Raw genomic sequence first — 26035 nt, 5'->3', positions numbered from 1 at the left:
GGTCTCTAGGTCTACCATCCACCGTGGGGTGTCCGGGATCCCCACCCCCCACTGTGCTCAGCTCCCCGGTGGCGCCGCCACTTTGCAGATACAAGGTTGGAGCGGTGGGGAGGAAGGGGAGTACAGCTGCAGTACCGGGGGCCGGGCCTCGGGCTGTCCGTCATCTTATAACCGCTCCTGATTGGCCGGCGCCGCCTCCCCCCCGCGGGCGCGGGCATATGAGGAGGCGGAGGCCCCGGCCGCCGCAGCCTCTGTGCGGTGGGACCCACGGACCGACAGACGCACGCTCCCACCGCGGCGCGGGCGCTGCAGAGGCCCATCAGCCCGAGCCCGTGCCTGAGCCCTCCCTGCGGCCACCGCTTAGCAGCTCGTCCGCCGCTCTTCCCACGGAGCCGCCAAGATGGGGGTAGGTGCAGGGGTCGGCAGTGCACTGCGTGTGTGTGACATTGTGGGTTCAGTGACTCTGGGTTGTGCGGGAGTTGGGGGGCTCCCGCATTCCTGAACTCTGGGGCCTAGTCTGCGGGGACCCTCGTGCCGGCTGACCTGACCAGTTCGTGTGATGGTGTGTCAGAGAGAGTGGGTTACTGAGTCGAAGGGGGTCTGTGGCGCATGTTGGTAGCTTTGTCTACGGGGGAGGGGGCAAACCCTTAGCATCTCGGTTTGACCTTGTGCGGTTGCTCGTGTGCCCGTTGCATGAGTGCAATTGCTTGAGGGTGAATGCGTGCGTGCGTGCATGCTCCCGACTCCCTCTAGCAGCAGGGTCTGCTGCCATCTGTGCCCTCCCCCACTCCGTCTAAAAGCCTGCAACCTGTCTGGGTGTGTCTGAGAGCTCTGTTAGTGTGTCTAGCGGGCATTGAAGACCCCCGCTCCCCGGGTCCCCTGGCCCAATGGAGATAGATACAGGCTATGGGATGGGCATGAGATGACCTCTCTTTCTCCTTCCAGGCCTGGATAAGGGTGATCTGCAGTGACCGACTTGGGGCTGCAGAGTTTGTGCGGGGGGCCTTAATCTGGGGGGAACAGACATGAAGGCTGGGAGGAGGGGGAGGAACAGGAGAGAAATGGCTGACAGACAAGTGCCTGGCTAAGGGTGTACAAGCACAGCCATATGGTGGAGGGGGAGCTTGCATGCCTGGCTGTGTCCTTGCCTCCGTGTCCGTGTGTCCTTCTCTGTCTGTGCGTCTCTCCAGCAGATGCAGCCTCCTCCCCTGACTGACCACCTGACCCCTGCTGCGGCCCTGGATTCCTCCCTGTGTGTCTGGGGTGGGACCTGGGGGGGGGGGTCTGTCAGGGAAGGCAGTGGATGGGTTGCTGGGCCACGGGATAAAGAGAAAGGGTCACTATGGGGGAGCCAAAGGGAACATGAAAGATGGGGAGAAAGATGGCGGATGGAGGCTGAAGGGCCTACGGATGAAGATGGGGGATGGAGCTACTGGTGTGGGGGTTGGGTGGGCAAGGGGGGATGGGAAGGAGAACTAGGTGGAGGAGGATTAGGGGAGAAAGGGGGAGATGAGAGTCCGAGGTGGCTTTCAGGTAAGTGGGATGAAGCTGGGGAATGTGGAAGACTGGCTGTTCTGAAGGGAGGGGTGCAGTGCTTCGGGCAATGGGGATGAGGTGGGGAAGGAAATGACTTAGATGTGGGGGAGACAGACATGGGCAGAAACCATGGGAGAGAGACACCAAAAAACAAAGAAAGGGACAAGACATGGACGCCAAGAGAGAGACTGAGGTGGCAGACAGAAGTGGAAAGACACAGAAAGACAAAATGAGAAACTGAGGCTGACATGGAGAGAGAGGGAACGACATTTCTACCCAAAAAATAAAGAAACAAACAAACAAATAGCCCACCCGAGAGATGGGAAGAGGAGGCTGGGCTCAGCAGGTAGGCTGAGGTAGAGGTTTAGAAAGGACGTCACAGGTACCCTGGGGTGGGGGGCAATGGCGTGCGGAGGCTGTGTGAGCCACGCAGGTGGGGAGGCAGGCCGCATGGGAAATGGCTAGGAGCCGGACTGCAGCAAGAGAGGCATGTCCCCCACCCCTAGAGGTGCTCCTGCCCCACAGTGTGCCCATCTGGTCTTCTTGCCTTCCCTGGGAAAGCCTCAGTTCTTCGTGCCAACAGATGGAAGCCACCCTCAAGGGAGGCTGGTCATGGCAAGGGCAAGCAGGAACTAAGGCTTGGGTTGCCAGGGGCGTGGGCGTTACTGTCCTTCCCAAAGGTCCAGGCTCCTGCCTTCCCTTCTCAGACAGAAGGGTTCTGACCCCCGTTCCCCTCCCTTAGACCCTGGAGGTCAGGCCCAGCCTCTTCCCTCACACCTAGGAGTCCAGGTCCCAACCCTTCTGTGTCAGGGCCCACACTGCAGCTCCCTAGGGATTTGGGAATGGGGTAGCTGATTCCCCTATTTCTGCCAGACCCTATCTCTTCTTGTGCCTGTCACCCTTCTCACTTCTCCACCTTGACTTGCTATCCTCACATCCCTCCCTGTTCCTGCCTCATCTGCAGAGGTAGACACGCCACCCTGCAGCCCATAATTCAGGAGGGTGGAGGATCACCCCAAGCCTCCTTGTCTGAGGCGCAGTACTGCTGCAGGGCTGGCCAGGAGCCAAGTTCCCGCCTCCCCAGTGCACTCCCTCCTTGGAATTCCCAGGCTTCCAAGGCTGTGGCTCCTCCCTATACTCCAAAGTCAGCCCTGGGTCTGGGGGCAGACGGCAAGCAAGTCAGACTGCTGCACGGTCACAAGGAGATTAACGCTGAGCTGTGCTGAGCCTCGGATCCCAGCTTGGCCCTGGGCCTGCAGGATCTGTCTGCAGCCCTCAGCAAGCATTGAGCCTCCGCCCACCGAGCCTGCCAGCCTCGGATGCCATGCTCCACACCTGCCCAGGTCACCAAATCGGAACTCAATCTGGGCCTAAGGCTTTTTTTTTCCCTTGCTCTTCAGTACCCCCTCCGAGTTTTTGCTCGTTCCTCGAATCTTGACTGTTCAAGACTGTCTGCAGTACACAGCTGTCCTCAGAAAAATCAGAGTCACACCTTGCCCATTAAGCCCATGACTACTGATAGGTAGCACACTGCCTCCCACCAGAGCCTTTGTCCCAGCTGTCATCTGGAGTGCCCCTTCCTCTCCTGATTTCCCTGGCCTCTGGGGGTCCCCCAAGATCGGCTGAGTCCTTTGAGGCATCCACAGTGTAGGAGACCGGCCAAGCAAAGAGCAGGGGAGACAGGCAGTGACCTCCATGGAGACCTTGCACTGGAAAGTCAGACGCCAAAGCATGCAGAGATTGAAATAAGTAGAGCAAGGAGAGAGACAGACACAGGCAGGCAGAGCTGGGTGTCCTACTCCTGCCTGGCAGCCAGGCGTTTAAAAGGCAGGAGCCGGAGGCCCACCAGGAATGGAGACTAGCCTGATCTACATAGTAAGATACCTGTGGGGGAGGGGTCTGAATAGCCTCCTCTACATAGTAAGATACCTGTGGGGGAGGGAGCAGGCAGACAGAAAAAAAAGCAGTCTAAGAAAGAAAGAGGGAATCTCTAGTTGAGACAGAGACACATAAAGGGATGGAGGCAAGAAGATCCTAGAGTGAGAGTAAGGGAGAAAAACTGACAGAGAGAAAGATTTAGGGCAAGATGGACAAACCAGAGAAGAGGTGCCACAGGCAAGAACGAGGCAGTGACCCCAGGAAATGCCCTGAGGAGGTAAGAATGATAGCGCGGCCCCTGCAGAGCAAGACAACGACAACAGGGGCCTCAGAGGCGACCTGAGATTTCGGCAGATGCCACCTGGGAAATAGAGGGGACCAAAGGCTCAGAGATTGAGATAGTACCGGAGACAGATGGCAAGAGCCAGGGACAGAAAGACAGACAGCACCAAATGAGAGGAGAGACAGGAGAGACACAGAGGCAGAAGGAGACGCGCACAAGCTAGCAAATAAATGCCAAACAGCTAGCGAGACAGAGCAGAGAGAAAGACGGATGGCGAGGACAGCCGCAAAGCCAGAGACAGCAGTCCAGGAAAGTTCAACAGGCCCGAGGAAAAGAAACAAAAGGATACATTGAATGCTGGGGCGCAGCTCAGTGGGCAGAGCGCTGGCCTGGCATATGCAAAGCCCTGGGTTGGTTCCAGCACTGCAGAGCTGGAGGCAGGAGGAACAGAAATTAGCCTGGCTACATAGTGAGTTCAAGATCAGCCTAGACTGTCTGTATGGGACCTGGTCTCAAAGATGAGACACACACAGAGAGAGAGAGAGAGAGAGAGAGAGAGAGAGAGAGAGAGAGAGAGAGAGAGAGAGAGACAGACAGACATGATGGTTCGTGACCATATCCAGCACTTGGGAGTTTGAGGCAGGAGGATTGTTATGAGTTCCAGTCTGTGATGCATAGGAAGTTCTGGGACAACCTGGGCTTAAAAAACAAGACCCCCATTTCTTAATTGTAATATTAATAATAATATTAATAAGTTAAAAGGGGACAGTGAGTAGGCTCAGTGGGCTAAGGAGTTTCCCTACTAGCCTGACGGCCTGAGTTTGATTCCCAGGACATGGTGAGAAGTGATTCCTGCAAACTGTCCTATGACCACGCATACACTATAGCACACTTGCACATTAAATAAATGTTTTAAAAAAAAACTGAAGTAGGGAAGGGGAGAGACTCATAGACATGAGGAAGGAGACAAACAACCTCAAGTCCCAGAGATAGCTCTAACCAGACAGGAGGCGAACTAGATGAGACAAGTCTGGGGCTGGAGATTCTGGGAGATGCCCAAAGACACCAGAAAGACAGTGAGGCACGGAGAGGCCAGGCCAGAATGAGAGCCAGGCGCTGGGGGCCGGTGTCGCTCTGGAACCCCTTCTCGCCCGCAGTCTGGTGGCTCTGACAGCTATCGTGTCGCCACCTCGCAGGACAAAAAGGATGACAAGGGCTCGCCCAAGAAGAGCAAGGCCAAAGAGCGCCGGGATCTGGATGACCTCAAGAAGGAGGTGGCTATGGTAAGCGTCACCCCACCATGGTCCCGCCTGCCCAGAGAAGCTCTGTGAGAGTATGACAATCTCCCCCAAATCCTTCTCCAGACAGAGCACAAGATGTCTGTAGAAGAGGTCTGCCGGAAATACAACACCGACTGCGTGCAGGTGCGGAGGGGCGGAGCCAGGGCTCTGAGGGAGGAGGGCTGGAAGCTGGCGGTTCCGGGTCCTTGTGGGCGGTGGCTTTGATCTAGGGTGTATGTGGTGGGGGCTTCTCTGGGAAGGCTCCCATATGAGTGCCATGTCTTCTAGGGCCTGACACATAGCAAAGCCCAGGAGATCCTGGCCCGAGATGGGCCTAATGCGCTCACACCACCACCCACTACCCCAGAATGGGTCAAGTTCTGCCGACAGCTCTTTGGGGGCTTCTCCATCCTTCTGTGGATCGGGGCAATCCTCTGCTTCCTGGCCTATGGCATCCAGGCGGGGACTGAAGATGACCCCTCTGGTGACAACGTGAGTAGGCCCCCACACCCTGGCCACTGAGGAACACAGACACATATGCCCGTCTAGACCTCCTGAGCCTCCTCACCTCTCACCACCCAACGGTCACAATTACCCCTCAGAACACAAGATCAAAAATAAGGAAACCACTGCCCCAAACAGCCTGAGACAGCTGGGTGTGGCTCACTTGTAGGGCATTTATTTGGCCAACTTTCATGGGGAGCTGGGCTCAGTCCTCTGCATTCATAGAGGACATGTGTCGCACCAACTGTTATTCCCTTACACAGAGATCTGAGGCAGGGAGATTATGAGTTCGAGTCCACCTAGGCTGCATAGGAGAATCCTGTCTCAAAAAAATGTTGGCTAGGGAGAAGACTTAATAGGTAAAGCACTTGCCATACAGCCTTGAGAGCCCGAGTTCGAATCCTCAGCACCCACATGAAGCATACACCCTGGCACGCGCCTGTAATACCAGTACTTCTGTGGGGAGATGGGGAGACAACATGAGAATCCAGCCTGAAGTATGCAGTTGGGGTAAAAGAGAGACGCAGGGTGAGAGCCATGGCTTAGTGACTACGAGTGCTTGCTGCTCTAGCCGAGAGCCTGGGTTTGGTTCCCAAGCCACATGGTGGCTCACAAGAATCTACAAGTACAGTTCCAGGAGATCCAGCACCCCCTTCTGGACTCTCAGCACCAGGCACACATGGTGCGCACAGATACAAAAAAAACAAAACAAAACACACACACACACACAAAAACAAACCAAACAGCTGGGCGGTGGTGGCGCACGCCTTTAATCCCAGCACTTGAGAGGCAGAAGCAGGTGGATCTCTGTGAGTTCAAGGACAGCCTGGTCTACAGAGTGAGTTCCAGGACAAGCTCCTTAGCTACAGAGAAACCCTGCCTCAAAAAAACCAAAAGAGCAAACAAAAAGGCAGAATTTTTTTAACTAAATAAATAAAAGAAAAAAAGCAAACAAAAAACCAAGAGGCCCTCTTTTAAAGTGAAAAGTGGAGTCAATACCTAATGTCTGACTTCCACATATGCTGTGGTGCATGCACACATGCACACATGCCCACATGCACACGCCCTGTTCACATGAAAGAATGCATGAGCCCATAATTTTTCATTGTAAAAAAGGAAAGAAACCGCATAGTTTGGCTGGTAGAGTGGTTACCTAGCACACATGAAGGTCTAGGTTTGATCACCTAGACCTGGGTGTAGCTGTGTGAGCCTGTTGTGCAAGCACTGTGGAGGCTGAGGCAGGAGGATCAGGAGTTCACTGTCTGTCTGAGTGAGCTCCAAGAGACCTTGATTGAAGAGGAGAAAGAGGTAGGGAATGAACTAGAGTTCCGGCTTAAGGCTCTCCCACCTCAGCAGCTTTGGAGACAGGTGCTACCAGATGGTCACAGCCTAACAAATGACTAGGGATGAGGAGGAAGGTCAGGGTTCATCTAACTCCGCACAGGAGACAGGTGTGTGACAAGGCTGTTACAGTTCTCATGCCTGTGATCACAGACACCCACACAACTACATAGGGATCTTCACGTGTATACAAGGAGTGGACACAGGTTCAAACCCAGTTACCCCATAGGAGGCACACACGCAGGTGCAGTCTGCACAAAAGCAGATCTGCAGAGCCAGGCATGATGGCCAGCGCCTGTCACGCCGGTGTTGAGGAGGTTAAGCCAGGAGGATGAAAAACTCAAGGCCAGCTTGCTCTACAGAGTGAGTTCCAAGACAGCCAGGGCTACAGAGACCCTATCTGAAAACCAAACAAGAAAGCAAAGCCAGATGTGGTGGGACACCCTTGAATTCCCAGCACAGTAGAGGAAGCAGGCAGGAGGATCAAGAGTTCAAAGTCATCCTCAGCTGTGGCAAGTGCTAGACTAGCTTGGGCTATGTCTCAAAAAGGAAAATGGGAGAGGTGGGGGTTAAGCACTTGCACTTTAGGCCTGAGGACCTGAGTGCAAGCCCCAGAATTCGTGGTGATGGCAAGTGCTTGTAACCCAGTGCTGTGGAGGTGGAGGCAGGCTGATTCCCTGGAACCTGATGGGCCGGCAGCCTTGCCCACTTGGTAAGCTTTAGGACGTGAGAGACCCTGTCTCAAAAAAATATAAAAGGAGCCAGGCGGTGGTGGCGCATGCCTGTAATACTAACACTCCAGAGGTAGAGATCTCTGAGTTCAAAGCCAGCTTAGTCCACAAAGCTTTTACACAGAGAAACTCTGTCTGCAAAAACAAAAAAAGAAATATAGAAGGTACGGTGCCCAAGGGATGTAATTTGAAGTTGCCCTCTAGCCTCCATGTGTGCACACCATGCACACGTGAACACACATGCACACATAAATGAAATGTAGTCATGAAAGAATAATAATAGTAATAATAATAATAAACACAAAGATGCGCTGTAACGAAGACTTAAGCACACAGTCCTGCAAATGCAAGGCGAGACCTGCAGGCGTACAAACAGACAAAAGACAGACACACAAAGAGTAAGGACACAGATAGGTCCACAAAGCTCCCTCGCAGGCCTGGGAGTGGAGGCAGGCAGGGAGTGTGTGTGACTGTCATAACACCGTATCCTGGTGTGTCCCCACAGCTCTACCTGGGCATTGTGCTGGCTGCTGTGGTGATTATCACAGGCTGCTTCTCCTACTACCAGGAAGCCAAGAGTTCTAAGATCATGGAATCCTTCAAGAACATGGTTCCCCAGGTGAGGAGGGCCCAGCACGGGGACAGAAGGACGTGGCCAGGTGTGCCCAGGGACTCCCAGGCGGGGAAGTTCAAGGGCTGACATTTCTGTCTCACACCCAGCAAGCCCTCGTGATCCGGGAAGGCGAGAAGATGCAGGTGAATGCCGAGGAGGTGGTGGTCGGCGACCTGGTGGAGATCAAGGGTGGGGACCGGGTTCCAGCTGATCTTCGCATCATCTCGGCCCATGGTTGCAAGGTGGGTCAGTGTTTGAGGTTCCAGCACTGCTCTCCACTCTCAGGACCGAGAAGGAAAATCCCGATAACCTTCAATAGACCCCAGAGTTCCAGACCCCAGCCTCTTCCCTCAGACCAGGGAATCTAGGCCTAACACTCTTCCCTCAGACCCAGGACTCCAGGCCCAGCTTCCTCCCTCAGACCCAGGACTTCAGGCCCAGCCCTCCTCCCTCAGACCCAGGACTTCAGGCCCAGCCCTCCTCCCTCAGACACAGGAGCCCAGGCCCCAGCCTTTCTTTAGACCTAGTAATCTAGACCCATGCTCATCCCACAGGTATTCTGAAGGACTTTAGACTTTAGGCCAGAGGTGCTATTCCTGCCTAGTGACCTTTTAGTATCCTACCTCCTGGTTTCCCAGATGCCACAAGCCAAACAGGGCTCCCCTCCTTTTTCTCTGTCACTTCCTGGGACAGGCTTCCCTCCAGGGCCCCTTGGTTCCTTGCTCTCTGTTCCTGGGCCTTGTGTGGAACCTTACCCATGCTGCTCCATCCTCAGGTGGACAATTCCTCCCTGACCGGCGAATCTGAGCCCCAGACCCGCTCCCCGGACTGCACACACGACAATCCCCTGGAGACCCGGAACATCACCTTCTTTTCTACCAACTGCGTGGAAGGTGAAGGAGGGGCCCCAGGGGCACAAAAGGAGAGATGTGACCCAGAAAGAGGGGTACCTGCAGCTTTCTGAGTCCTAGCGGACCCCAACCTCTCCCTTTGGCCCTACAGGCACCGCTCGGGGTGTGGTGGTAGCTACAGGTGACCGCACCGTCATGGGCCGCATTGCCACCCTGGCCTCAGGCCTGGAGGTGGGCAAGACGCCCATCGCCATTGAGATCGAGCACTTCATCCAGCTCATCACTGGCGTGGCTGTGTTCCTGGGCGTCTCCTTCTTCATTCTCTCTCTCATTCTGGGATATACTTGGCTCGAGGCTGTCATCTTCCTCATCGGCATCATCGTGGCCAATGTGCCAGAGGGGCTGCTGGCTACTGTCACGGTAAGGTTGAATCCCAAGGGAGGGGGACTGGGGCCAGGACCCCCTGAAACTGGAGCAACAAGTGCTCTTCCTGCTGAGCCGTCTCTCTAGATCAACACCTTAAAAAAAAAAAAAGCCCACTTTATTTTATGGGTCTGAGTGTTTTGCCTGCATATATGTGTGTGTATCATGTGTGTGCCTGATGCCCTTCGAGGTCAGAAGAAAGCACTGGATCCCCTGGAACTGGAATCACAGACAGTTATGAGCTACCATGAGGGTGTGGGGAACCAAACCTGTGTTCTCTGCAAGAGCAACAAGTGCTCTTAACCATTGAGCCACCTGTCCAGCCCTGCCCCTATTGCCTTTTTAAAAATAATTTATTTTTACTTTATGTGCATTGGTATTTTTCATGCATATATGTCTGTGTAAGGGTGTCAAATCCCCTGGAACTGGAGTTTCAGACAGTTGTGAGCTGCCATGTGGGTGCTGGGAATTGAGCCTGGGTCTCTTGGAAAAGCAGACAACCACTGAGCCCCCTCTCCAACACCTCCCCCACACCATTGCCTTTTATTTAAATTCAACTCACAAAATTAGGATGTACCCACTCATGGCAAAAGTGGAATAATAGCTTCTTTTTGTGTGTGCTGGGAATTGAACCTGGGTCCTCCGGAAGAACAGTCACACACAAAAAATTACACCCTGACTGCAGCTTCCTCTCTCTCCGCTCCTCCTAGTTCTTCCCATTTTATTTTTTAAATTTTAATTGTTACTTATTTGGGGACATTTGTGAGCTGCCTGATGTGGGTGCTGGGAGCCAAACTCGGGTCCTCTCTCAAGACCAGTATGTGCTCTTATTCGCTGAGCTGTCTCTCCAGGCCCCCACGTTAGCTGTTTTGAGTGTGAGTCTGTTGTACCTACTGCCTCTGAGAACATTCTGCTGTGTTTTGAGGCCATATCTGCACCTGTCAGTTGTTCAACAACCACCCCTACCACCCCAATATTTAACACTTACTCCACAGCCCTGGCCTGGGTGGTCTTCACGATTTGAGCTGAGGCCAGGCAGGTGAACTGCAGACCTCTGTATGGTTCCCCTGTCCTTGACCATCTTCCAGGTGTGTCTGACCCTGACTGCCAAGCGCATGGCTCGCAAGAACTGCCTGGTGAAGAACCTGGAGGCAGTGGAGACCCTCGGCTCCACTTCCACCATCTGCTCGGACAAGACGGGCACCCTCACCCAGAACCGCATGACTGTCGCCCACATGTGGTTTGACAACCAGATCCACGAGGCTGACACCACTGAGGATCAGTCAGGTCAGTGGGAGCTCAGGGTGGTGACTGGGGCACCTGGTCCCAGGGGACCTCGTGGCCTCACACATGACTCCTATAGGGACCTCTTTCGACAAGAGCTCACACACCTGGGTGGCTCTGTCCCACATCGCCGGACTCTGCAACAGGGCTGTCTTCAAGGGCGGGCAGGACAACATCCCTGTACTCAAGGTGGGTGTAGCTGCCTGCCCACTCTGACCCCACACATCCTCCCCCTTCCACCTTCCCTCCCCACTCCCCACATCTGACTTTCTGCCTGCTGCAGAGGGACGTGGCCGGTGACGCCTCTGAGTCTGCCCTACTCAAGTGCATCGAGCTGTCCTCAGGGTCCGTGAAGCTGATGCGCGAGCGAAACAAGAAAGTGGCGGAGATTCCCTTCAACTCCACCAACAAGTACCAGGTATGAACTCCAGCTCTGCAGACTGTGTGAGCCTTCCTGAATCGATATGAAGAAATGTCTGTTTGAGCTGGGTGTGTTAGAGAACACCCATGAGCCCAGCGCTTGTGAGGTAGAGGCAGGAAGATCGGGAGTTCATGGTCATCCTCAGATACATAGTGAATTTGAGGCCATCCTGGGCTACACAGGGCATGGTGGCAAAGGCTGTAATCCCAGCACCAAGGAGGTGGAGGTAAGCGCATCAAAGCTATCCTTGACTACCTAGCGAGTTCCCGGCCAGCCTGGGCTACATGAGACCCTGTCTCAGACCGAGGAAACTATTTCATCCCTATCTGGCTTGGTGAAAAGAGGGGATAATTGGGGTTCATGATAGGAAACGAGAGTGAGGAGTTACTTACAGGAGCGTGAAATGACTCAAAACAGCTGCATCACCAAAGACGGCCACCCCAGCATGGCTGATGACTCATGAAAACTGTGTTATTGGAATCCCAACTCCAAGACAGCTGCGGGGACCGGAGGGAGGACTGGGTGTTAGCGGCCTGGCCACCATCATCACAGACCTAGCTGTCACTATGGGTGAAAGCCTTCTGCGGGTCACCACGGGGAACTCGGCTCCACTATAGCACCCGTCATGTCCGGTGTGGAGGAAATAGCTACACGACTGCATGGGGACTGCAAGCAGGGATTGCAGTTTCTCTATGATTCCCGGGTGTAACCCCCTCTGTCCCGCTTCCTTGTGGCTTTGGGGCAAGATACTACTCTTTATCACCTCTCTGTTTGCCATCTGTGAAACCGAGGGGTGGTGATAGCCGGAGTGGGGGAGAGGAAGTGGCTGAAGCGGGAGGTAGGGGATGGGCCCTAGCCACCAGCTCAAGCACATTCTCCAGAGAGTTTTTGAACCTCTTGGTCCTGTTTGAGGTCCTGGGGCACACGGGGCAGTGAGAGCAACACTGAGACTCTCCCTTTCTGATGTGCTAGCCCTAGGAGATAACCCAAGGACAAGAACAGGAGCCCTGCACGCTTAAAGGAAAGCAAGTGCAGGCAGCAGGGAGCGGGTGTGGTAAGGGAACGAGGACAAGGCCTAGAGAACTGTGGGGGCCCTGGGGGCTGTGGGGGAGACCTGGCCACAACCCTGAGCAGGGGCAAGGGCCATGACCGGAAGCAGAGGGAGGACAGGGCTTGACGTACTTGCTCGAGGACAGACAGTTTTGTGAGGCTCCAGCTCACATACCATGAGCATCTGTGTTAGTGTACCCGGACTTGGGCCACCACCCACTGAGACAATTTTAGATTGTTTTTTATCACCGCAGAAAGAAACCCTGCACTCTCTCAGTTTCTGCCCACCCCTTCTCCAGCAAGCCCCACCCCCGTCTCAGCAAACACTAACCTACTTTCTGTCTCTGTGGATTCACTTGTTCTCACCGTCTCGTAGAAAAATGAAATCATGTAATACTTGGCCTTCTTAAAAACCCCTTTTATTTCACTCCGCCTCATTTTCAGGATCCACCCGCATGTCCACCAGAGCCTCACGCTTTTTTAAAAATATATATTATTGTGTGTACGTGATGGCAGTGGTTGCTTGTGGAGGTCAGATGACAACTTTGTGGAATTGGTTCTCTCCTACCTTTATGGAAGTTTCAGGTATTGATCTCAGGTCTTCAGGCTTGCACAGCAATCACCTCTACCCGTTGAGTCCTGCCACCAGCTTCCTAATGACTTTGTTGTTTTTGTTTTTCAAGACAGGGTTTCTCTGTGTAGCCCTGGCTGTCCTGGAACTCACTCTGTAAATCAGGCTGGCCTCGAACTCACAGAGATCCACCTGCCTCTGCCTCCAGAGTGCTGGGGTTAAAGATGTGTGCCACCACTGCTACCTGGCTCCTGGTGACTTTTTAATCTATTTACTCTTTTTCTGTTTTCTGTGTTTCGAGGCAAGGTCTCACTCAATAACCCAGTCTGGTCTAGAACTCACTATGTAGCCCTGACAAGACTCAAACTCATGGTGACTCCCTGCTTCTGCCTCACAAGTACTGTGGTGGCAGGTGTGAGCCGCCATGCCCAGCCGCTTTAGGAGAAAAAGTGTACGTCGTGTGACTGTGTCACGTCTTGTTGATCCGTTCATCTCTTGATGAACAGTTTGACCGTTTCCACTGTTGACCTCTTTGCCGAAGTGCTTGCCACATTTTTCACTGACGTATGGTTTCTTTTTAGCTTTTATTTTCTTTGGACTAGGAATGGAATCCAGGATCCTATGTTAGCAACTGCTTTACTTCTGAACCACATCCCTACCTTTTCTTGATGGATTCTATGCAGGGGGCTCTACCTCTGAGCCACACCCCAGCCCCTCACTGGGGAATTCTAGGCAGGGGCTCTACCACTGAGCCACGCCCCCAGCCCCTCACTGGGGGATTCTAGGCAGGGGCTCTACCTCTGAGCCACACCCCAGCCCCTCACTGGGGGATTCTAGGCAGGGGCTCTACCACTGAGCCACACCCAAGCCCTCACTGGGGGATTCTAGACAGGGCTCTACCTCTGAGCCACACCCCAGCCCCTCACTAAGGGATTCTAGACAGGGCTCTACCTCTGAAGCCACACCCCAGCCCCTCACTGGGGATTCTAGGCCATTGCTCTGCTGTTGAACTTTGGCCACAAACGGGCTGATGTAGGGAATGTAGATGCAGGGATTCAAGTAAAGGTTGATGATAGCTGGATCAGGAGCAAACACAGCAGAGGAAAGTGAGAAGGAGTTGGATTCTAGGTACTCTTCGGGCAAGCTAATTGCTAGATTTGGGATGGCTATACACTGAGTCTGGAAAAGGCAGAGAGAAAGTATATGACCCACAAACAGTTGGAATTTCTGTGAGAGAGATGGACAGAGACAGGAAACAGTTGGACAGAGCTCTCCAGGAGACTTGAGAAACAGGAAAAGGCCTAGAGAGATGCGGGTCATGCTCTTAGCCGCCTGTCCTATCCTGACACGGGGAAGGTGTGCTTCTCTAGCTCAGTGCAGACAGCCTCTAGGTCTCCGCAGGCATGGCTTAGGTAGACCCCCTTCTCTGTTGCAGCTATCCATCCATGAGACTGAAGACCCCAACGACAACCGATATCTGCTGGTGATGAAGGGCGCCCCTGAACGCATTCTGGACCGCTGTGCCACCATCCTCCTGCAGGGCAAAGAGCAGCCACTGGATGAGGAGATGAAGGAGGCCTTCCAGAATGCCTACCTGGAGCTTGGTGGCCTGGGCGAGCGTGTGCTGGGTGTGTATTATGGGTGGGACAGGAACAGGTCCGGCTCTAAGGTGCCAGAATGCACCGTGAATGAATGAATGAGTGAATGAATGAATGAGCAAGTGAATGAGGTCGTTGCTGAGAAATGAATGCGGGTTGACTCCCAGCTGTGTGGGGAGACTGCAGGGAATCCAGACAGCTGGGAGCGGGGGTGTGGACATGGTAGTCCTGAGGCTGGCACCTTCATATGCCCTTCCTTGTGCCTATCACCAGGTTTCTGCCATTACTATCTGCCCGAGGAACAGTTCCCCAAGGGCTTTGCCTTCGACTGTGACGATGTGAACTTCACCACGGACAACCTCTGCTTTGTGGGCCTCATGTCCATGATTGACCCTCCCCGGGCGGCCGTCCCTGACGCTGTTGGCAAGTGCCGCAGTGCAGGCATCAAGGTTTGTCCTGGGGCCGCTTGGATGTGAGGTCAGGGGCTGTTGCGGGAGGCCAGGCTGTCCCTGAAACACAGTGCTTACAGGTCATCATGGTCACCGGCGATCACCCCATCACAGCCAAGGCCATCGCCAAGGGTGTCGGTATCATCTCTGAGGGTAATGAGACTGTAGAGGACATTGCTGCCCGACTCAACATCCCGGTCAGCCAGGTCAACCCCAGGTGAGTAGCCTTGCTTCCGTTTAGGCTTGATCCTCAGTACTGCCCCAAACAGTATAAATACAAAGTAAAATAAAGCCAGGTTTGGTGGTATACACCTATAATCCCAGCACTCAGAAGAGGAGGCAGGAAGATAAGAACTCCATAGCATGGCCCTGTTTCCAAACACTAGGGGCTAGGAATATAGCTCAGAGACAGTGTTTTCCTAGAATCCCCCAGTGAGGGGCTTGGGGCGTGGCTCAGTGGTGAGTGCTTGCCTAATAATAAAAGAGGCACTGGGTTTCATCCCCAGCACCACCCAAAAAAGGGTGGGAGGAACAGTTTACAAATAATAATATTTAAATATTTCTTTTTGAGACAGTGTCTCACTATGTAACCCTGACTGGCCTAGAACTTGTTATGTACACCAGACTGGCCTCGAGCCCCGACCTCTGCTTGCCTCTACCTCCCATGTGCTGGGATGAAAGGCAAGTGGGACCCCACCTAGTGGTCAGGTTATAAATAATTATAAACAATTCCTCTCAACAGATTTAAGAAAGCCCCATATTTCTTTGCTTTGTTCCCCTCACACACCCGTATTTATGTTTGGTTTTTCAGACTTCCAGCTTTTCCGTCTTTATACCGGGCTATAACTCTCTTCCCGTTGCTCCGCCCACCCGCGTGCCTCCATGTCTGGTCCTTCAGGCTTCGCTCTCTCTGACCTTACCATATCAGACCTCCTCCTCTGCCTCCCTGTCTGTGGTCTGTCCCTCTGTCTATTAGATGCCCCCAACTCCTCACCCTGGCCTTGACACTGTTCCTTCATCTCTTCTCAGGGATGCCAAAGCCTGTGTTATCCACGGCACTGACCTCAAGGACTTCACCTCTGAGCAAATTGACGAGATCCTGCAGAACCACACGGAGATTGTCTTTGCCCGCACCTCCCCCCAGCAGAAACTCATCATTGTGGAGGGCTGCCAGAGACAGGTGAGCTCCCGCCTAGTCTGAGGGAGGGCTGGGCCTGGATCCTGAGTTCCGTGGGAGGAGGGCAGGACCTGGACCCCTGGGTCTGAGGGAGGAGGGCTGGGCCTGGATCCTTGGTCTGAGGGAGGAGGGCTGGAGCCTCAAGCCTGGGTTCTCACCCTGGCCCTTCCTCCTTCCAGGGAGCGATCGTGGCTGTGACTGGCGATGGTGTGAATGACTCCCCCGCTCTGAAGAAGGCTGACATTGGGGTGGCCATGGGCATCGCTGGCTCTGATGTCTCCAAGCAGGCTGCTGACATGATTCTACTGGATGACAATTTTGCTTCCATTGTCACTGGTGTGGAGGAAGGTGAGTGGTCTGGGGAGGGAAGGACGGGGTCACTGCTAGAAGCTTTAGGAACGGTGGCTGGGAGGGGGAGCAGGCCAGGTGCGTCATAGTACACAAGGCTGCCGGATGGCATCACGGGATGAGCTGCCGGCCTCGGTGTCCCTGCATCACCTGACATGGGGCAGTGTGGAAGTATTCCAAAGTCCTGTAAATGCAGTCACCCTGAAGCAGAGGGTCCTGGGGGTGCAGAAGGCCCCCTCCCCTGACGTGAGCCGGGGTAGTCCTGTAAATGCAGTCACCCTGAAGCAGAGGGTCCTGGGGGTGCAGAAGGCCCCCTCCCCTGACGTGAGCCGGGGTAGTCCTATAAATGCAGTTACCCTGAAGCAGAGGGTCCTGGGGGTGCAGAAGGCCCCCTCCCCTGACGTGAGCCGGGGTAGTCCTGTAAATGCAGTCACCCTGAAGCAGAGGGTCCTGGGGGTGCAGAAGGCCCCCTCCCCTGACTCGAGCCGGGGTAGTCCTGTAAATGCAGTCACCCTGAAGCAGAGGGTCCTGGGGGTGCAGAAGGCCCCCTCCCCTGACGTGAGCCGGGGTAGTCATCTTCCACAGTGGACAGGAACTAGAGTGGACACTGAGCCAAACAAGGGGTCCACAATGAGACATCCACTTAAAGGAGGCAGGGAAAATGTCAGCTCCTGCAGTGAGGTAAGGGAGCAGGTGTGGGGTACGGCTGGTGTGATGGGGGTCCCCACTGCAGAGCCAACCAACACCACCAGCCTCATTTCCTGGAGGAGCTAGAAGTAGCCACGGAAGGGGCTCTGTTATGTTTTATTATTTTACTCTGGTCATCAACAATTATACTGATAACTACAGAAAATGCCAAAGAAAGCTAGAGTCGTTGTAAGCTCACTATTGAAAAATAACTGTTCATGCTGGCATCAGTTTTCTCCCTAAGTCTAGCTAGCCCCCATCTGAAATGTCGCTACTTGCTGGGTGTGGTGGCACACAGCTATAATCACAGGGTTCAGGAGACTGAGGCAGGTGAATTGCTGAGTTCTAGGCCAGCCTAGGCTGTGAGTGAGACCCTATTACACACACACAGAGGTCAGGACAATAACGAGCCAAGGATGTAGCTCGGAGGGGTTGCCTAGCATACGGAGGATTTGAGTTTCATCCATTGCAGAAAAAAACAAAAAACAAAAACTGGCATAGTAGCTCACGCCTTTAGTCCCGGTACTTGGGAGACAGACAGGTGGATCTGTGTGATTTGAGGCCAGCCTGACCTACATAGTGAGTTTCAGGACAATCAGAGCTACATAGTGAGACTCTGTTTTAGAGGGGAAAGTACAGTCAGCCAGATATGGTAGTTCCACACCTTTAATCCCAGAACCCCAGAGGCAGAGGCAGGAGGATTTCTGTAAATCCAGGGTAGCCTGATCTACAAATAAAGTGAGTTGTAGACTAGCGAGAACTACAGTAAGACCCTGTCTCCAAACAGAAAACCAAAGTATAGTAAAAAAAAAAAAAAATCTGAGCCCACAGTGACAAACTGGATGCCATTAGCCCTTGTCTCCAGTACTCCAGAGAAAAGCACAGATACTCCTCTTCCCCCCTCTGCCCTACAGCTCTGCCTGGGCAGGACAAAACAGGCACTCCTAGGTGGGCTCTGCCTTTGGCATTGTACAGTCTGAAGGATGTGCTGTGGGTGGACTGGTCCCTGCTCTCAAGGCTAGGGAACACATGTTCTAAAACAGTCAACAAACAAGCTGTGTGTGGGGCTAAGAAGTCCACAGGACCCCAGTCCACAGAACCCCAGTCCACGGTACAGGTCTGGAAGCTGGGGAGGTCCCCAAGCCTGTGTAACTTAGTGAACCTCTGTCTCTGAGTAAGTTACAAAGAACTGGGGGAGAGAGGGAGAGTGTACTTTACCTTTCAAGGGCAAGAGGAAAGGCCAACAAGGGGAAATTCCAGGTACTGAAAGTCCAGCGAGTGGCATGTGACATCCCCTGTCATGGTCACCCAGCTGCAAGGGACCTGTTTCTTCCCCACACATGATGATGTATAGTGGAGCTTTCTTGACTCAGCCTTTTACCTAGGAACATTTTAGGATGAGGAGCAAATAGCTTCATTGAAGGAAAATGACCTCCACATGGGGACGTCGGGAGTCAGAGGTCTTTGGCACAATGAGGACTGTTGTTTTGTTTAGTTTTGATAGGGTCTCAGGCTGCAGTCCAGGCTGACTGCAATTTACTGTGTCTCAGACTGGTCTTGAACTCACAAAAATCCTCTTGCGTTAGCCTTCCGAGTGCTGGAATTGATGGTGTGAGCCTCTGCACCTGACTGGACTTAACAGATACATAGAAAGATAAGAAGAACACATATTACCCAGGTGTGCTGGTGTATGTGCATAATCTCAGCACTCAGGAAGCCGAGGCAAAAAGATTTAGTCTAGGCCCGTAAAAATAAAGAGAGGCCTGGAGAGATGGTTAGGCAGTGAAGAGTACATATTGCTGTTGTAGAGAACCCAAGTCTGGTTCCTAGCATCCATGCCAGGCAGGTCACTGTCTGTAACTACTCCAAGGCTCCAGCGCCCTCTTCTGGCCTCCACAGGCACAACACCCATCCACCCACACACATAAAACAGCTGGGAGGTGTAGTGAAGAATGCCTTTGATCCCAGCACCCAGGAGACAAAAATAGGCAGATCTCTGAGTTCAAGGCCAGTCTGGTCTACCTAATGAGTTCCAGGACAGCCAGGGCTACATAGTGAGACCCTGTCTCAAAAAATAACAACAAGAAGCCAGGCGCGGTGGTGCACACCTTTAATCCCAGCACTCAGGAGGCAGAGGCAGGCGGATCTCTGTGAGTTCGAGGCCAGCCTGGTCTACAGGGTGAGTGCCACGACAGGCTCCCAAGCTACACAGAGAAATGCTGTCTCGAATAAACTAAAAGATAAAACAAAACTGAACAACAACAAAAAAAATCCAAACAAACAAACACTAGCTGTGCTTGGTGGAATATGCCTATAATTCCAGCTCTTGCAAGGGAGATCAGAAGTTCAAGTCCTGTCCAGGTTACATGAGACTCTCAAAAAAAATTGTAGTTCCTAATGGGTGGACATGTGATATTTTTGATATATGTATGTGTTGGTTACTGGTTAGTCAGGTTAAACACATCGTGTAGTATGACAACTTTGTATCTGGATATTTTTTAATTTTATTTTGAGACAGGTCTCCTTGTGTGGCCCTTAGATTAAAGGACTGTGCTATCAGACCCAGCATCTGCACCCAGTTTTTTGTTTTGTTTTGTTTTTTAATGTGGAGCAAGGTTTGAACCCAGGGCCTCGTCAATGCTAGGCAGGCACACACTACCAACTGAGCTACAGTCCCAGCCCTGTGCCTGACTTTCTTGTTTGTTTGTTTTGGTTTGTTTTGTTTTTTTTTTTTTTTTTTTTTGAGACAGGGTTTCTCTGTAGCTTTGGAGCCTGTCCTGGAACTAGCTCTTGTAGCCCAGGCTGGCCTCGAACTCACAGAGATCCGCCTGCCTGCCTCTGCCTCCCGAGTGCTGGGCTTAAAGGCGTACGCCACCACCACCCGGCTAACCTGACTCTTATCACTCAGTTTAATACCTCAGATTTACCTGTGAGTTCATGCATTTGTGACTCCTCCCTTTCCTTCCTATGATGCTCCATAGCTTAGCCACTACTTGCCTGCCATGGACTTTCAAGTTGGCTCTGGTTTGAGACTATTTTGAGTAATGCTATCATGAACATTTGTGAACTTGGCTTCTGGTGGACATAGCAACTGCTTCTCTCAGGTATAAACCTGGAGGAAGAGTTTTTGGGTTGATGGGGGTAAGGACGTTTAAGCCTACCAAACAGGCTCTCCAAGGGGTGCTCTGATCAGAAGTGTGTATGCAAATGTGAGTGGGTGAGACGAGTTAGATAGGATGCGGGGGGCTGGGGTATAGTTCAGTGGTGGAGCCGCTGCCCAGAATCCTCCAGTGAGGGGCTGGGGTGTGGCTCAGTGGTAGTCTTGTATGGCATACAGGAAACCTAGGCTCAATCTTTAGTACCTCAAAGAAAAAACAGCAAGGACATGGGGCTCCAGTGAACCCCAAGTTCTAAGTCTGCTACTTCCCCTACAGGCCGCCTGATCTTTGACAACCTGAAGAAATCCATCGCCTACACTCTGACCAGCAACATCCCTGAGATCACACCTTTCCTGCTCTTCATCATGGCCAACATCCCACTGCCCCTTGGCACCATCACCATCCTCTGCATTGACCTGGGCACTGACATGGTAAGCTGGGCTGCCACCTAGGACTGGGGTGGGGCCACTCTCAAAGCATGTGCTCTCTGTCTCTATCTGTCTCTGTGTGTCTCTCTCTCTCCCTCCCACCCCCCACTCATCCAGCCTGTCTCTCTCCCATCCAGGTCCCTGCCATCTCCCTGGCCTATGAGGCTGCTGAGAGTGACATCATGAAGAGACAGCCCAGGAACCCACGCACAGACAAACTGGTCAATGAAAGGCTCATCAGCATGGCCTATGGGCAAATTGGTGAGGACTGGCTGGGACTCAGAGCCATGTGCTAGCCCAGCAGGATGGAAGTCCCTGGTCTGAGGGTTCAAAGCGTGGGGGGGGGCTTACATGACCCTGCTTCTACTTCTGGGGGTCACATGGGCAGAGCCCTAGAGAGTGAGCCCAGGAAAGCAAAGCCCACAGGGCTTGAAGCCACCAAGTTTGGACTTCCCTTAGCTGTGTGTTTGTTTGTTTTTGTTTTGTTGTTTGTTTGTTGTGGATTTTTTTAAGTGTCTCAAACAACCCAGACTGGCTTCCAACTCACTATGTAGGCAAGATTAGAATAACCCCGAACTTCTGATCCTCCTGCCTCTACTCCCAAGTGCTGGCAATACAGGCATGAACCACCACACCCAATATTTACTGGCTGTGGATTAAACCCAGGGTTTTCTTGCTTGCTAGGCAAGTGGTCGTTCAGCCAGCTGGACTGCACCCCGAACCCCTTTCCTTGTCATGTTTTCTGTTATTGTTTTGTTTGAGACAGGGTCTCACTGTAGCTCTGGCTGTCTGGAACTAATAGGTCCTTCTGTCTGTCCACCCTGAGAGCTCCTGGGATCATGGCCGTCCGTGTCCAGAAATTAGCATCATCATCTTTACTGTTTTGCTTGTTTGTTTTGGTCTCATTATATAGACCAGGTTAGCTTTGAACTCACAGAGATCTGTATCGGCGTAAATAAATGCAATGCAGATATTAAAGAATATTGACCACTTTAATGATAAACTTACAGAACTGAAGTTCCAGCGTAGTACAGGAGGTAGGAAGGAAAAAAGGGCCGAGCCGCCTCCCCGTGCGCCCATTTATTGGCAGGCATTCGCCAGAGGCAAACCCCGCCCCCTAAAGGGGCTGTCTTAACCCTACATCTCCCCGTTTTGTCTAAATAAGACAGAACTAAACCAAATGTAACTATAAACAATAATAACAAATGATAAATATAACAAACAATATTGAGAACAAAAGTTTGCTAGAGAGTAACTACAATTAAATAATCTTCAACTCCATCAAAGATCTGAGAAGGGAGTAAATATTACTTAACAAATGAGAGATATCCAAAATGTGCAACAAATGATAGAGACAAATGACTACCTGGGCAATCACCCAAAGTCTCGTTTGCAATGTTGAGTCAACCAACTTTGGCTAAGGCCTAACATAACTGACATACCATTATCAAATGCAAGGAACTTTCTTAGAATTATCCTACCCTGTCTTGGCAAGATAAGACAATCCTGTTTCATATTTTAGTCAGTAGTTGAGGTATGGGCTTTTCTTAACCCAAAGGCCAGTTCTGCCAAGAAGACAAGCTCCCAGTGGAGTGTCTTTGGTGCTCAACGTTCTCTCGGGAGTAGAGTGGTGTTGCCAGGAGTAATTGTGTCTTGTTGGCACAGAATTCTAGGTTAGATTAAAGGCCATTTTCTACAGCTCTTCAAAGAGACTGAAGATTATACTATCTATACTAAAAAGAATCTCTATGTATCTAAAAGACCTGATTAACCTAAAAATAAATATGACAAACATATAATTCTCAATACCTATCTAATTTGAAACTAAGAGAATAAACAACTGTGCAATATGTGAAGACAATGATCTTCACCTGTAAACAATGTCATTACTTATCAAATGTAAACAATGTTATTACATAAATAGTACCAGAGGTAGAAATGTACATTGTGATATGATAGATGTATCCATACAATATAAGCATACTCTTATACAAAAATAGAGGTAGGAACACTCACATTCAATATTTAATATATCAATATACAAGAAACAGTACCAATATAATTTTCTAAAAACAGTAAGTCACAAATACCAATCATCCCATCTACCTCAGTCGGTAGAGCATGGGACTCTTAATCTCAGGGTCGTGGGTTCATGCCCCACGTTGGGCGCCAAATGTATTGGCGTAAATAAATGCAATGCAGATATTAAAGAATATTGACCACTTTAATGATAAACTTACAGAACCGAAGTTCCAGCGTAGTACAGGAGGTAGGAAGGAAAAAAGGGCCGAGCCACCTCCCCGCGCGCCCATTTATTGGCAGGCATTCGCCCAAGGCAAACCCTGCCCCCTAAAGGGGCTGTCTTAACCCTACAGAGATCTGCCTGCTTCTGCCTCCCAAACTCTGGGTTTGTGGTGGGCACACACCATCACACTGGTGATTTTTATTAGTGTTTAACCTAGGGCTTCCCACATGCTAAGCTAGTACTTTACCACAGAACCACGGCACTAGCCCTCACTCACTGGCAGATCCCAGGCAGGTACCCTGCCACAGTTATGTCCCGGTCCTCCTACTTGTTATTTTGAGACAGGGTCTCACTAAGTTGCTCACGCTGGCCTTGAATTCATCGTGTAGTCCAGCCGGGTCCTGAGCATATGTTCCAGCCTCCTAAATAGCTGGGATCAACAGGCCTGTGGTACTTACTGGTTCCAGGATATTTAGAATATTTGGGCAACCTGAGTCCCATAGCAGTGTGCCTGGAGGGGGGGGGTCATCCATCTGGATAACACCCTCCCCAAGTCCCTGCACCCCCCCCCCCAGGGTCTGGAGATGACTTGGCTCAGGCAAGATAACCGAGTAGCCCATAGACTATTGTAATGTCCACAGGGTCATTGGGGGAGTACCGGGTATGCTGCCAGCTCCCGCCTCACCCTCCCCTCCTTCGGCTCCCTTCCCCCACAGGGATGATCCAGGCCCTCGGAGGTTTCTTCTCTTACTTTGTCATCCTGGCGGAAAACGGCTTCTTGCCTGGTAACCTAGTGGGCATCCGGCTGAACTGGGATGACCGCACCGTCAATGACCTGGAAGACAGTTACGGGCAGCAGTGGGTGAGTGGAGCTGGGCGTCAAGCCTCAGGACCAGATCAACAGCTAGCTCAAGTCCCAAGCTGGCCTCTCTGCCCTGAGGGCCACATCCAACCTCTCTCCCTGAATGAGGGACTTCCCAGAACCCTCTGCAAAGCCCAGCTTGGCCTTTCTTTCATATCTCCATTCATCCTGTCAAAGTCTGGCTGTTGTTTGTCCTTTATGGACACCCCAGGGTGCTTGGTTCCCAGCAAACGGTAAGGCCCCATTATTCCTTGTTCTTAGAACACCTGTGTCTTCCTGTGCTCCCAAGAGGCTATGAATCTAAGAAGGAAGGGGCATTTGAGGCCCTGGAGACCCCGTGGAGGGGTCAGGGCAGTGAAGGACTTGGGAGGCAGTTACAGGACACCACTCCCCCCGTGTGTCTCTCACTTCTGCAGACATACGAGCAGAGGAAGGTGGTCGAGTTCACCTGCCACACGGCCTTCTTCGTCAGCATCGTGGTGGTCCAGTGGGCTGACCTGATCATCTGCAAGACCAGGCGGAACTCCGTCTTCCAGCAGGGCATGAAGTGAGGGTCTGCCTGCGGCTGGACCCCCTCCCTCGCTCTGAGCTTTGGGAGAGCTCTGGGCCTCCAGATTTCACTTTGTTCAACCATTGCTCCCATGAACCTGTCCCTCCTCCTCTGTCTTTCTCTTTCCCTCTCCCCATCTCTCCTTCCTTCTTCCTCTCTCCCCCTTTCATTTTCTTTCTGCTTGAGACAGCACCTCGGCATTTAGCTCAAGCTAGACTCAAACTCATGGCAATCCTCCTGCCTCAGCCCCCCAAGCCATTGGGTCACATGTCTAGGTCACCGTGTCTGGCTGTCTTTCTTCTGCCATCAGTCCGTACAGCCCTCATTGTCTCTTACCCCCATTTGTTTCTCTGCCTGGGTCCCGCCCTCTGCCCCATTGCCTCCCACCCCTCACCCTGCCCCACTCCCCCGTGGGCGTCATTGTCAGCTGGGGACGTGGAGTCTTGCTCTGTTTGTTTTTCCACTCATGTCTGGGAGTCTGTGGGGCAGGGGAGCCTGGTGTAGGCCTGCTCCACATCTGGTCTTTTCTCACCTGTACCTCCAGGAATAAGATCTTGATCTTCGGCCTGTTTGAGGAGACGGCCCTTGCTGCCTTCCTGTCCTACTGCCCAGGCATGGACGTGGCCCTTCGCATGTACCCTCTCAAGTGAGTGCCCAGGGCCACCCAGAAACTCCACACTCTCCAGCCGCGGCCTCAGCCTTCAGTTTTTTTACCCCGCTCGCCCTGTCTCTCTGGATGTTCCTACTCTATCCCCTGTTGCCACCCCTGTTCTGATGCCGCCAAGTCTCCATACCCTCACAGAGAGGCACTCTGCAGACCCCAGGCCCTGTTCAGGATCCAGGGCATTCCTCTGAGGCACCAAAGATCCTGGGAACTGGCCAAATGGTCCCCTCACGCCTGGGGACATCCCTCATGTCCCCTCTTCCCCTTTCCTCTCTGCAGGCCCAGCTGGTGGTTCTGTGCCTTCCCCTACAGTTTCCTCATCTTCGTCTACGATGAGATTCGCAAACTCATCCTGCGCAGGAACCCCGGGGGTGAGGGCTGCATGGCCAGGGGCACAGAGGCTGGGAGGGGAAGCTAAGACAGGGTCTGTGTAGCTCAGGCTGCCCTTGAACTCACGGCCCTCCTAAGGGAGTTTCTCAGTGCTGGGATGACAGGCCTGCCACCACACCTTGTTTTCTGTGTCACTGTCTTTTCCTCTGCCCTTGCGTGTATGGCTGGCTTTCTTGTCTGTCTTCGTCCCTCACTTTGTCTCTCTTCTCTGTCATTCCAGGTTGGGTGGAGAAAGAGACCTACTATTGACCTCAACCCACCACGGCGTCGCCCACATCTTCCCTGCCCTCAGCCCAGGACAGCCCACTCTGGCCCCCCATTTTGTACTCTGAGGGGAGGGGCCTTCTCTCCCCGTGGCCCCCCTCTCTCCCTGTGGCCCAGTCTCCTCTCCCACACCTTGGTTACTTCCCACTTTTCCCTCTCTTCTCCCTCTGGCTGGCTTCTCTCCCCCCACAGCCCCTGCCTCTCTTCCTCCCTTTTCTGTGTCTCTCCCCTCTCTCCCTTGCAACCCTGCCCTTTATTCCCTACCTGGGCTCTTTTTTACTCCCCTCAGCCCCGCCCTCTGGCTGATGCCATTTCCGGTTCTAATTCTGAACAATTATCAAATATATCAATGGGGAGAGAGAAGCTGTGTGCCTGTTGTGCTTGCCAGCTAGTGCCGGGGGCAGACGGGGCACCCGCTGCCAGTGCCCAGTGCTGGGTGGCTCACGTGA

General features: G+C 52.7%; 1 protein-coding gene across 2 annotated transcripts; it reads left to right on the top strand.

Moving 5' to 3' along the window:
- Window positions 1-243: 243 nt before the first annotated feature.
- Atp1a3 (ATPase Na+/K+ transporting subunit alpha 3) lies at window positions 244-25949 on the top strand. Of its 2 annotated transcripts, none has more exons than XM_041654852.1 (23): window positions 244-406; window positions 4894-4980; window positions 5062-5121; window positions 5266-5469; window positions 8059-8172; window positions 8274-8408; window positions 8942-9059; window positions 9169-9437; window positions 10529-10727; window positions 10804-10913; window positions 11008-11142; window positions 14202-14394; window positions 14638-14813; window positions 14894-15030; window positions 15843-15993; window positions 16170-16338; window positions 20460-20614; window positions 20749-20872; window positions 23573-23718; window positions 24135-24265; window positions 24813-24914; window positions 25212-25303; window positions 25543-25949. In XM_041654852.1, exons 1-23 carry the CDS (start codon window positions 401-403, stop codon window positions 25569-25571), a joined length of 3042 nt encoding a protein of 1013 aa, XP_041510786.1. In that variant the 5' UTR covers window positions 244-400; the 3' UTR covers window positions 25572-25949. The 2 variants fall into 2 exon arrangements, with proteins under 2 accessions (XP_041510786.1, XP_041510785.1); XM_041654851.1 differs by having other exon boundaries at window positions 4855-4980.
- The last annotated feature ends 86 nt before the right edge of the window (window positions 25950-26035 follow it).

This window comes from Microtus oregoni, unplaced genomic scaffold (genome assembly GCF_018167655.1).
Source record: "Microtus oregoni isolate MIOR12 unplaced genomic scaffold, Mior012 000006F_ref0000085, whole genome shotgun sequence".
Taxonomy (NCBI): domain Eukaryota; kingdom Metazoa; phylum Chordata; class Mammalia; order Rodentia; family Cricetidae; genus Microtus; species Microtus oregoni.
The sequence above is the reverse complement of the archived record's forward strand: the minus strand, read 5'-3'. Positions and strand labels throughout refer to the sequence as shown.

Coding starts and splice junctions, on each gene's coding strand:
- Atp1a3 (XM_041654851.1), top strand. Junction 5,470..8,058: donor ATGACCCCTCTGGTGACAAC/GTGAGTAGGCCC, acceptor GTGTCCCCACAG/CTCTACCTGGGCATTGTGCT. Junction 10,728..10,803: donor CACCACTGAGGATCAGTCAG/GTCAGTGGGAGC, acceptor TGACTCCTATAG/GGACCTCTTTCGACAAGAGC.